At 45.0% G+C, this 12,500-nt stretch overlaps 2 protein-coding genes across 2 annotated transcripts in view; both read left to right on the top strand.

Annotated features, from left to right (window-relative positions):
- LOC307245672 (sodium channel protein type 4 subunit alpha A-like) overlaps nucleotides 1-2,060 on the top strand; it is a gene marked incomplete at its 3' end in the record, with an annotated part of 11,993 nt that extends 9,933 nt beyond the window's left edge. The window contains exons 2-3 of the mRNA XM_080021319.1: nucleotides 1,089-1,421; nucleotides 1,944-2,060. Coding sequence (XP_079877445.1) covers nucleotides 1,128-1,421; nucleotides 1,944-2,060 — 411 coding nt within the window. The remainder of the gene's footprint in view (nucleotides 1-1,088; nucleotides 1,422-1,943) is intronic.
- Nucleotides 2,061-2,459: 399 nt separating this feature from the next.
- The window catches only part of LOC307245499 (sodium channel protein type 4 subunit alpha A-like), a 36,711-nt gene continuing 26,670 nt past the window's right edge, over nucleotides 2,460-12,500 (top strand). Inside the window, exons 1-9 of the mRNA XM_080021097.1 lie at nucleotides 2,460-2,544; nucleotides 2,633-2,761; nucleotides 4,885-4,976; nucleotides 8,791-9,111; nucleotides 9,364-9,427; nucleotides 9,875-10,016; nucleotides 11,599-11,796; nucleotides 11,891-12,064; nucleotides 12,210-12,339. Coding sequence (XP_079877223.1) covers nucleotides 2,465-2,544; nucleotides 2,633-2,761; nucleotides 4,885-4,976; nucleotides 8,791-9,111; nucleotides 9,364-9,427; nucleotides 9,875-10,016; nucleotides 11,599-11,796; nucleotides 11,891-12,064; nucleotides 12,210-12,339 — 1,330 coding nt within the window. The 5' untranslated portion in view covers nucleotides 2,460-2,464. The remainder of the gene's footprint in view (nucleotides 2,545-2,632; nucleotides 2,762-4,884; nucleotides 4,977-8,790; nucleotides 9,112-9,363; nucleotides 9,428-9,874; nucleotides 10,017-11,598; nucleotides 11,797-11,890; nucleotides 12,065-12,209; nucleotides 12,340-12,500) is intronic.

The following is a 12,500-nucleotide window of genomic DNA, read 5'->3' as shown; positions in this document are numbered from 1 at the left end:
ATAACATTGACATTCATCACATTGACCTTTTTTTTTGCTGCTGTAACTCCTTATCTTAACTCTCCTTATCAAGTCTTGTCTTATCTCCGGACTCCCAAAATCAAAGTCCCACAGATTCAGACTAGTTGTAGAAGGCCGTAGTGTTGGTTCCAGTTACAGACTTAATAATAATTATTGAAATAAGAAACCAAATCCCATCCACCCCTGGATGAAAAAAACAAAACCAAAAGGACCCCAAACGCGTGGTTCCTTGTGGTCGAGGCAGAACCGCGTTGCGCTGGCGGGGCCCCGCGGTGCGCTGGCGGGGCTCCGCGGCGTCTGCTAAGCTAATAAGTAACATGATGTCGGGGTTGGTCGCTGCCAGCGTCTCTCTGGTTACTGTGGGAAAGTGTCCTGTGAAAGCCCCGTCGATACCTCCACACTTTTATCTGGGTCACCTTCCGCCACTCCACCCTCCCCCCTCCCCCCAACCCCCACCCTTCCAGGGAGGACAGGGGGGGTGGTGCGTGGCTAGACCGACGACAACTTAAACCGCGAAGGTTAAATAACACCCGCCACAAAGACTCAGTGAACTGTGGCGATGGAAAGTTCGTCCCCTTTTTGGAGGTTTGGGCTCTTTACGAGCGGCTGCAAAGCCATTCGTTAGATTTAGCCGACTTTCAATTTCTGACTCGTCGTTCGCTTGGTTTTGTTGGTATTAGTGATAAAACGTTTGGCTCTTTTTGGAGATTTGGCTCAGACTCCTGGGTCGTGTAAAACATTTGACCGCTGTGAACTAATCGTCCCCTACGGACGACTTGTCGGCCGGTCTTACAGGTCTTTCTACAAAGACAACGGCCGTACATTGATTGGTTTATTAGGATCCACATTAGTTGTTGCTGAGGAAACCACCGTTCTCCCTTCCTTCCACCAAGCAACCGATCCTACGATTCATCGCCCGCTTGTGCGAGTTTAACCCCTTACGCCTACGTTCCCCCACGTCCGACACTTTGGTTTTGTCTTATTTTCATGTGGTTTCTGTGATGTTGTCTCTTTCTCTCTCTCTCTCTCCCTCCCTCCATCCTTCACCTTCGTCTTCGACCCCGTAGAGTGTCCCCGCTGTGGTGGAACCTCTTCGCGATGCCAAGATGGCGACCCTGCTCCCGCCCCCTGGCATCGAGTTCTTCCGCCGCTTCACCCCGCAGTCGCTGGAGGAGATCGAGAGGCTCGCGGAGGAGAGGAAGAGGAGGACTGCCGCAGCAGTAGGCGGCCATGAAGGGGCGCTGCAGCAGAAGAAGCCCCGCGAGGAGGAGGAGGAGGAGGAGGCCCCCCACGCCGACCTGGAGGCCGGAAAAAGCCTCCCCATGATCTACGGGGACCCTCCGCCCCAGCTGCTCAACACCCCGCTGGAGGACCTGGACCCCTTCTACCGAGCACAGAAAGTCAGTCTGAAAAGGCCCAAACCTGATGGGTGGAGAGATCCTGAGTAGACTCCGATAGACGCGTTGAGCTGTGTTTTCAAAATTCCGCTTCAAATACAGAAAGTTACGCCAACCTGCTCCCGCGTTGCAAGCTCAGCACCAATTCATGTAATTGATCAGTTCCGGACAGAGTCGGAGCTCTGGCTTCATCAGAGCAAGTTTCGCTCCGTAAAGTGAGGACTACACGTAGTGATGAGAGGTTCAACTCTTTGGGGACTGGTTTCTTGACGAGTCACTTGGTAAAAAGAGTCGCTCAAAAAAGATTTGTCCGACAAAGCTGGGTTGGTTTGGTTGCGCACGGCGAGTGAGGGACGGGGTCCTGAGCGACGAACGAGGGCAGGAAGTTTGGCTCTGAGTTGTGAATGGAACTCCCACAAGAATCATTTAATATCACTGAATCGTTTAACAATAGTTTTGTTTTGGCGGTCTGTCTGTCCGTCGGCCGTCTGTCTGTCTGTCGTCTGTCTGTCTGTTTTGCTCCAGACATTCATAGTGATCAGCAGAGGAAACACCATCTTCCGCTTCAACGCTGAACAAGCTTGTTACATTCTGAGTCCATTCAGCCGGGTCCGCAGAGGAGCCATCAAGGTCCTCATCCATTCATATCCTTTCGGCTGTCTGTCTGTCTGTCTGTCTGCCTGTCTGCCTTTCTGTCTGCCTGCCTGTCTGCCTGTATGTCTGTCTGTCTGTCTGTCTCTCTGTCTGTCTGTTTACCTGTCTGTCTGCCTGTATGTCTGTCTGTCTGTCTCTCTGTCTGTCTGTTTACCTGTCTGTCTGCATGTCTGTCACTCTCATCATCCTTCCTTCTGTCTCTCTGTCCATCTGTCCCTGTCTCTACATCTGTCTACATGCTTCTTTCTGTGCCCATCCACCTGTCTCACTTGCTTGTCTGTCCAGCCCTCCCTCCCCATCTGTCTCTCTGTCTGTCCACCCCTCCCTCCATCCCTCTGTCCTCTCACCACTCTCCATGTCTGTCTCCTTGACCGTGTCCCACATTGTTCAGCATGTTCATCATGTTGACCATTCTGGCCAACTGTGTCTTCATGACCATGAGCAACCCGCCAGCCTGGGCTAAAACCGTCGAGTAAGTTACTCACTGTTGACTTTTACTCAAACCGCTTTGGACCGGTTTGCTGCAGCTGGAGGTTGTCCTCTGCCATCGTGTCCTCCAGGTACGTCTTCACCGGTATCTACACGCTGGAGGCGTCCATCAAGGTCCTGTCACGGGGTTTCTGCGTCGGACACTTTACATTCCTCCGAGATCCATGGAACTGGCTGGACTTCATGGTGATCAGCATGGCGTAAGTATCCTGGATGGATGATGGATGATGGATGGATGGGTAGATGGGTTGGTAGACTTATGAATGAATATATAGATGGGTAGATGGAAGGATACCCTAAACACAAACTAGTAGATAGATAAATTTGCCATGTACAATGAACCTAAAAATGTATTAATTATATTTTATATTAATATTTGTTATATATACCAATTAGCCACAACATTAGAACCACCACTAATAACACTAATATTGTGTAGCCCACCCTCGTGTCGCCAAAACAGCTGTGACCCGTGGAGGCATGGACTCCACGAGACCTCTGAAGGTGTCCTGTGGTATCTGGCACCAAGACGTTAACAGCAGATCCTTTAAGTCCTGGAAGTTGGAGGTGGGGCCCCCTTGGATCAGGCTTGTTGTTCCAGCACATCCCACAAATGCTCCATCGGATCAGACCCTAACCCCGCCCATCCGCATAATGTAAAAGAAAACATCATTGCTCAGACCACCACCTTCTTCCATTGCTCCATGGTCCAGTTCTGACGCTCACGTGTCCATTGTAGGTGCTTTCAGGGGTGGACAGGGGTCAGCGTGGACACTGTGAGCTCCCATACGCAGCAAGCTGCCATGCACTGTGTGTTCTACACCTTTCGATCATAGCACCATTCAATTCTTCACCACTTTGTGCTACAATAGTTCTTCTGTGGGATTCAACCAGTCGGACTAGACTTCACTCCCCATGTGTGTCAATGAGCCTTGGGCCCCATGACCCAGTTCACCGGCCCACAAGACCTGTGCTTGTGGAGATGCTCTGACCCAGTCGTCCAGCATCACAATGTGCTCCTTGTCAAAGTGGCTCAGATCCTTACGCTGCCTGAACACATCAACTTCAACAACTCACTCTTCACTTGCTGCCTAATTGAATAATATATAACAGTATATATATAATAATTATATATAACAATATACAGTGGTACTTTGACTTACGAGTTTAATTCGTTCTGTGACAGAGCTCGTAATTCAATCTGCTCGTAAAGCAAATCAATTTTCCCCATTGAAATTAATTGAAATGCCATTAATCCGTTCCAGTCCCCAAAAAACCACCCCAATTTTTTTTTATAAGAAAAATGTATTTATAAATAACAACTATTGTATAAAAACATAATAAAACATAATAAGAGAGAATGTACAGAAATAAACTGGTTTTATAACGTGTATTTACCTTGGAGATCAGACGACTTCGACTAACGGAAGATGCTGGCGGAGGTGGAGGGTGGAGGAGATAGGCGGATGAGGTTGGAGGAGTTTGTTTCGTTTTGTGCTTTTTCGGTCGCTTTGGTTTGTTGCTGCACTTTATTGCTGAACTTAATTGCCACAATTTATTTTTATTATTTTTTTCACTTCACTTTTGCTAAACTTAAAAAAAAATTGCCATTCCAATCACACGCCCACTTCGCTCATGTTTTTCTATGATTTCATGCTCTAACTTAACTCGACATCATCCGCTTCTTCTCAGCACTTACTTTCTTGGGACCCATGGTTAGAAAAAAAAACGTGGCAAAATAACTGCACAAAAAGCCCAAAACGCGAGCACAAAACACAAAAGAGAGGCTTCCACGCTCAGGTCACCACGTGAAGTGAAGTGAAGTGAAGGAGTGAGACGCGGGTGAGACAGCAGCGTCACCTGAAGCTCGATCCTCCTAACTCACCTTTTTGCTCGGCTCGTAACTCGGAAAACTTGTATATTAGTGCACTTGTACATCAAGGTACCACTGTATATATAATAATAATATATAACAGTATATACTGTATATAATAATAATATATTAGACCCCTTGACAGGTTCCATTGGAACCACATGATCAATGTTATTCACTTCACCTGTTACTGGTCTCTCAATTTCTAATTGAGAATTTCAGTGTGATCCAAAACGGACGTCTATACTATTTGTATTTACTACCGATTATTCATATTCCCTGATTAACTCTTCTTATAGCTCAATTAAATGTGGATTATGAATAACGTTGTGTGGATAACTGTACTGAATTGTCTCTGCAGCAAATGATTATACTTTTTAATTTCACTATTTGATATTATTTCCAAATTAAAAACTGTTTAATTAAATTTTTAACTATTTAATTGCACAGGTACATCACAGAGTTCGTGGACCTCGGCAACGTGTCGGCCCTCAGGACCTTCCGAGTTCTCAGAGCCCTGAAAACCATCACTGTGATTCCTGGTGGGTTTTATCAATCCTAAACACGTTTCCTAAGCACATTTCCTAAGCACGTTTCCTCAGAGCATTTCCTAACCGCATTTCCTAAGAGCATTACTTAAGCACATTTTCTCAGCAAGTTTTCTAAGCGCGTTTCATAAGAGCGTTTCATAAGAGCGTTTCCTAAGCACGTTTCTTAAGCACGTTTCCTAAGCGCATTTCCTAAGTACGTTTCCTAAGCACGTTTCCTGAGAGCGTTTCCTGAGAGCGTTTCCTAAGCACGTTTCCAAAGAGGGTTTCCTGAGCGCGTTTCCTAGGGCGTGTTTCTTAAGCACGTTTCCAAAGAGTATTTCCGAAGCACGTTTCCAAAGAACGTTTCCTAAGAGCGTTTCCTAAGCGCGTTTCTGAAGCGCATTTCTTCAGCACGTTTCCTAAGAACATTTCCAGAGAGTGTTTCCTGAGCACATTTCCTGAGAGCGTTTCCTGAGAGCATTCCCTAAGCATGTTTCTTAAGCGCGTTTCCTAAGCACGTTTTCAAAGATGATTTCCTTAGAGGTTGCCTAAGCACGTTTCGAAAGAACGTTTCCTGGGCGCGTTTCTTAAGCACATTTCCAAAGAGCATTTCCAAAGAGCGTTTCCTAGGCGCGTTTCCTAAGACCGTTTCTTAAGCACGTTTCTTAAGTGTGTTGGATAAGAGCGTTTCCCAGGAGCTTTTCCTCAGAGCGTTTCCCCCAGAGCGTTTCCGAAGCACGTTTCCCAAGAGCATTTCGGAAGAGCTTTTGCTATAAACGCTTTTCCTAAGAGTGTTTCCTAAGCACGTTTCCAAAGAGTGTTTCCTAAGTGCATTTCCTAAGCGCGTTTCCTTAGCGCTTCTTCCGAACTGCATTTCTTAAGCACATTTCCTCAGAGAGTTTCCAAAGAGCGTTTCCTAAGCACGTTTCCTAAAAGCGTTTCCTGAGAGCGTTTCTTCAGCACGTTTCTGAAGCACGTTTCCTAAGCGCATTTCCTAAGCAGGTTTCCTCAGTGAGTTTCCTTTGCACATTTCCTAAGAGCGTTTCCTAAAAGTGTTTCCTTAGCGTGTTTCCCCAAAACATTTCCTAAGAGCGCTTCCCTGAGAACGTTTCATAAGCCCTTTTCCTTAGAGCGTCTCATCACAGTGTTTCCTCAGAGCGTTTCCTAAGTGCATTTTCCAAGCACGTTTCCAAAGAACGTTTCCTGAGCAATTTTCCCAAGAGCGTTTCCTAAGCATGTTTCCCAAGCGCGTTTCCTGAGAGCGTTTCCTAAGCACATTTCCAAAGAGCTTTTCCTAAGCATGTTTCCCAACCACGTTTCCTGAGAGCGTTTCCTAAGCACCTTTCCAAAGAGCGCTTCCTAAGAGCGTTTCCTAAGCATGTGTCCATAGAGCATTTCCTAAGCGCGTTTCCAAAGCGAGTTTCTTAAGCACGTTTCCAAAGAACGTTTCCTAAGAGCGTTTCCTAGGCACGTTTCCTGAGAGCGTTTCCTGAGCAAGTTTCCCAAGAGCGTTTCCTAAGCCCATTTCCTAAGCGCGTTTTCTGAGAGCGTTTCCTAGCACGTTTCCTGAGAGAGTTTGCTTAGCGCGTTTCCGAAGCGAGTTTCTTAAGCATGTTTCCTAAGAGCGTTTCCTTAGCACGTTTCCAAAGAGCGTTTCCTAAGCACGTTTCCTAAGCGCGTTTCCTGAGAGTGTTTCCTAAGCACCTTTCCCAAGTGCGTTTCCAAAGAGCTTTTCCTTAGAACGTTTCCCAGCCGTGTTTCCTGAGAGGGTTTCCTAAGCACCTTTCCTAAGCACGTTTCCTCAGTGCGTTTCCTGAGAGTGTTTCATAACCACGTTTCCTAAGCGCCTTTCCTGAGAGAGTTTCCGAAGCGTGTTTCCTAAGCGAGTTTCTTAAGCACGTTTCCTAAGAGCGTTTCCTTAGCACGTTTCCAAAGAGCGTTTCCGAAGCACGTTTCCCAAGAGCGTTTCCTAAGCATGTTTCCTAAGCGCGTTTCCTGAGAGAGTTTCCGAAGCGCATTTCCTAAGCGAGTTTCTTAAGCACGTTTCCTAAGAGCATTTCCTTAGCACGTTTCCAAAGAGCGTTTCCTATGAGCGTTTCCGAGGCATGTTTCCTAAGCAAGTTTCCCAAGAGCGTTTCCTGAGAGCCTTTCCTAAGCACGTTTCCCAAGAGCGTTTCCCAAGCACGTTTCCTAAGCACGTTTCCTAAGCATGTTTCCTAAGCGCGTTTTCTGAGAGTGTTTCATCAGAGCGTTTCATCAGAGCGTTTCATCAGAGCGTTTCATCAGAGCGTTTCATCAGAGCGTTTCCTAAGCGCGTTTCCATAGAGCATTTCCTAAGTGCGTTTCCTAAGCGAGTTTCTTAAGCATGTTTCCAAAGAGCGTTTCATAAGCACGTTTCCTAAGCACATTTCCAAAGAGCTTTTCCTAAGACCGTTTCCTAAGCGCGTTTCCTGAGAGCGTTTCCTAAGCATGGTTCCTAAGTGCATTTCCGAGAGAGTTTCCGAAGCACGTTTCCTAAGCGAGTTTCTTAAGCATGTTTCCCAAGAGCGTTTCCTAAGCAAGTTTCCCAAGCGCGTTTCCTGAGAGCCTTTCCTAAGCACGTTTCCCAAGAGCGTTTCCTAAGCACGTTTCCTAAGCATGTTTCCTAAGCGCGTTTTCTGAGAGTGTTTCATCAGAGCGTTTCATCAGAGCGTTTCCTAAGCGCGTTTCCATAGAGCTTTTCCTAAGTGCGTTTCCTAAGCGAGTTTCTTAAGCATGTTTCCAAAGAGCGTTTCCTAAGCACGTTTCCTAAGCACATTTCCAAAGAGCTTTTCCTAAGACCGTTTCCTAAGCGCGTTTTCTGAGAGCGTTTCCTAAGCATGGTTCCTAAGTGCATTTCCGAGAGAGTTTCCAAAGCGCGTTTCCTAAGCGAGTTTCTTAAGCACGTTTCCCAAGAGCGTTTCCTTAGCAGTTTCCAAAGAGCGTTTCCTAAGCACGTTTCCCAAGAGCGTTTCCTAAGCATGTTTCCTAAGCATGTTTCCTAAGCGCGTTTCCCAAGAGCGTTTCCTTAGCACGTTTCCAAAGAACGTTTCCTATGAGCGTTTCCGAGGCATGTTTCCTAAGCAAGTTTCCCAAGCGCGTTTCCTGAGAGCCTTTCCTAAGCATGTTTCCCAAGAGCGTTTCCTAAGCACGTTTCCTAAGCACGTTTCCTAAGCACGTTTCCTAAGCATGCTTTCTGAGAGCATTTCCTAGGCATGTTTCCTAAGCACGTTTCCAAAGAGCGTTTCCTAAGACCGTTTCCTAAGCGCGTTTCCTGAGAGCGTTTCCTAAGCACGTTTCCTAAGCGTGTTCCAAAGAGCATTTCCTCAGAGCGTTTCCCTCAGAGCGTTTCCTTAGCACGTTTCCTAAGAGTGTTTCCAAATAACTTTTGCTTAGCGTGTTCCTAAGAGTGTTTCCTAAGAATGTTTCCAAAGAGCGTTTCCTAAGAGTGTTTCCTAAGCGCATTTCCTAAGCACGTTCCAAAGAGTGTTACCTTCAGCACGTTTCTTACGCACGTTTCCTAAGCTGGTTTCCTAAGATCCTTTCCTAAAAGTGTTTCCTAAGCACATTTCCAAAGAGCGTTTCTGAAGCGCATTTCCTTGGAGAGTTTCCGAAGAGCGTTTCCTAAGCGCGTTTCCTAAGCGCATTTCCTAAGATCGTTTCCTAAAAGCGTTTCCTAAGCACATTTCCAAAGAGTGTTTCCAAAAAGCGTTTCCAAAGAGCGTTTCCTGAGCATGTTTCCGAAGCGCGCTTCCTAATTAACGTTTCCTAAGAACATTTCCTCAGTGCTGCTCTCCCGTCTCTCCAGGTCTGAAGACCATCGTGGGCGCTCTGATCCAGTCGGTGAAGAAGATGGTGGACGTGATGGTGCTGACAGTGTTCGCGCTTGCCGTGTTTGCGCTCGTCGGCCTCCAGCTCTTCATGGGAAACCTGCGACAGAAGTGTGTGCTGTGGCCCATCCACATGGACCAGAACCAGAGCTTTTACAACTCCACGTTCAACTCCACCTTAGGGTTCAACTCCACCTCCATGTTCAACTCCACCTTCGGGTTCAACGACACCATGGACTTCAACAGCACACAATATTCCAACAATACTTTCGATTTTATGGAATATATTGAAAATTCTGGTAAGTTTTGTAGATGAGATAAGATAAAAAAAACACTTTCAAATAATAATTATTATTTTTTTTATTATTATTACTACTATTATTATTATTATTATTATTATTACTATTATTACTATTATTATTATTATTATTATTATTATTATTAACAATAATAATAATAATCTTATTACTATTATTATTATTATTATTATTATTATTATTATTTATAATTTTTTATTTTTTTCCATTATTATCTTATTTTTTGTGCTGCAGAGAATCATTATTTCCTGGCTGGCAGCCTGGACGCTCTGCTGTGTGGAAACAGCTCGGATGCGGGGTAGGTAAAATAATTATATCAAACCATGTAAATATCAAAATTAAATTTGCATATAAAATAGTATAAAATTGGCCTAAAACTGGTACATTAAAGGAAGATCTGTTTTACATATTTACGTGAAATATTTAAGTTTCAACAATATCCAATAAACCTTACAAATTATGAAAAAAAAAAATATATAAACCAAAAAAAATTAGAACGATTTGGAAGATTGAAAGATTTGCCAAGATACAATGAATAATAAAAGGATAATAGAAAGCAACACATGATCTTTATCTACGTTTATAGGCTTGTAAAGGCCTCGAACCTCCATTGACACTTTGGTCGTAAGGACTCAAACCTTAACTTGAAGCTCAGTCGAACCGTTTTCTTCAGTAATAAAAAACCTTAAAAAAAATGGCATAAAGTGGAAGATAACCCCTGACCTCTGCCTCCCCGTCTGGACAGGAGGTGCCCGGAGGGCTTCACCTGCATGAAGGCCGGCAGGAACCCCAACTACGGCTACACCAGCTTTGACTCGTTCGGCTGGGCCTTCCTTGCCCTCTTCAGGCTCATGACCCAGGACTTCTGGGAAAACCTCTTCCAGCTGGTCAGTGTTTACATCTCCTCATTTCATTTATTTCTTCATAATAGAGATTTGAGATGAGCAATGGGAATCCTGAATTTAAGGATTAAGTATTAGCTGATTAGAGTAATCAACAGGATGAATTACTACTGGTCAGTTGGAGAAATCTATTGGAGAGATCCATGAGGGATATCCTGAGGGAGATATCTGTGGACTCAAGATTCAAGATTCAAGATTCAAGATTTTTTATTTGTCACATACATATACATACTTTCATACATATATGCAGTGAAATGTAATGCAACGCACCCGGTGATAGCACACAATATGTCCTAAAAATAAATAAATAAATAAAAAATAAAAAGTAGAAAATTCCTTTCTAATAGGCCGACTAACTGACTCCTAAAACGTAATACAGTAAGTGGAATACTTATAGAATAAGATAAAAATATATAGAATAAAATACAATAAAAATAAATTGAAATAAAATGGAAAAGGAAATGCCTATTGGAGATTATTGGAGATATCATGTGGAGTTATACATCTCCAGTGAAGATATCCAATGGAGACATCTGATGTATTGGAGATACCCATCTCCATTGGAGACATCCGTTGGATATTTCCATTAGGTATCTACTTCTATTGGAGATATCTATTGGAGAACATATTGGAGAAATCCGTTGGGGCAGTCACGAAACATGATGGTAACAGGCCCTGGTGCAAATGTTTTTTTGGGCCGCTCCCCGCTTAACAGGGAGACCCCAACATGGTCTGGGGGTAAGAGAGTGTCTGAGAAGGTGTCCCTGTTACGCAGTGTGCTTCTTTTGTTTCCTTCAATAAGGAAACGGAGGGAAATAAAATTGACATTTGAGATTTAAGAGGTTTATTCGTCACATACATATTCAGACTTTCATACATATATGCAGTGAAATGTTTTTGCAACGCACCTGGAGATTATGCACAATAGTTCCTAAACCGAACATAATAGCTAACCTGTTTCCTACCTAGCAACAGTACAGTATACAACAGTATGACACAGCAATGCAGTAACACCGAACAGAACAGCAATACAGCGCACTATGCAGTAACCAGAACAGTGATACAGTATGCAGTACAGTATGCAGTTACCCAGAACAGTGATACAGTATGCAGTACAGTATGCAGTAACCCAGAACAGTGATACAGTATGCAGTACAGTATGCAGTTACCCAGAACAGTGATACAGTATGCAATAGAGTATGCTACATGAATTCAGCGTTGACAGTTCTTATGTCTTGATGTAGAAACTCTGTCTCAGCCTCTGTTCTCGCTGTGTGGCTGTGGAGGCTCTTGCTCGACAGCCTCCTACTGCTCCTCCACCTCCTGGTGTATAGGTCCTGCAGGGAGGGGAGGGTGGTGGCAGTGGTACGTTGGGCTGAATGCAGCACCCTCTGCAGGGCCCGCCTGTCCCGAGCGGTACAGTTCCCAAAGCAGGCCGTGGTGCTGCCTGTCAGGATGCTCTCCACCGCTCCACAGTAGAAGGACTTGAGGGTCCTACACTTGAGGATCCTAGGATTGCCTACATCTAAAATGAATTAAAAAACACATTTTTGCGGTGGATCTGCAGATCCTGCGTGCGGCGGGGAAGACCTATATGCTGTTCTTCGTGGTGATCATCTTCCTGGGCTCCTTCTACCTCATCAACCTCATCCTGGCCGTGGTGGCCATGGCCTACGACGAGCAGAACCAGGCCACCCAGCGGGAGGCGCTGGAGAAGGAGGAGGAGTTCCAGAGGCTCCTGGAGCAGCTCAAGAACCAGGAGCAGGTCACTGGCAGAAACGGAGAGTTATTGTTATCATATGGTGTAATTCAGTGTATTGTACAATCATTTATATCTTGAATAATCTGCTGTTTTCCAGGAGCATCTCATCGGGAGTCGGACGACTCTAAACAGTAAGAATTCTCTGAGTCATCGCTCGGGATCTGAGGCGGCGGTCGACAAAAGCGGCGTTGGAGGCAGAGTTCTGGTGAAAGACCAGAACGGGAGACTGGTTCCCAGTGTGGTCATCGACCCGTTTCCCAGTCTGGAACAGGTGAGTCTGCCACATTCACAATTACGGGCTGCATGCTAACTGTGTTAGCAAAATGCAGGGCAGCAGAGGGGATCAGCTAGCCTTGCTCCTGTGAAATGAATAATGGATTTGTTTTGAATGTCTTTGATGTTTTTTTAAATATCAGCCGGTTAACACGGACGTGCACGTGGAGAAGTCTAGTGGCTCCGTGCACAGTATGATGCATCTGGAAGAACCAGGCCTGAAGCAGCGTGCGGCCAGTACACTGACCAACCTCACCCACACTGCCATGGAAGGTACCACCCCATCAGGAACGCCAGATTAGACCAGATTACAGATGGAGCAGTGGAGATAATCTCATCTGATCTGATAACAATACAAGATCATCAATAAAATCGAGTAAAATCTCACATTGAAGTAGATTTGATGATTAAAGTAGATTAGAGATGCAGGCTAA

Source organism: Zeus faber, assembly GCF_960531495.2.
Source record: "Zeus faber genome assembly, chromosome: 20".
NCBI lineage: Eukaryota > Metazoa > Chordata > Actinopteri > Zeiformes > Zeidae > Zeus > Zeus faber.
The sequence above is the reverse complement of the archived record's forward strand: the minus strand, read 5'-3'. Positions and strand labels throughout refer to the sequence as shown.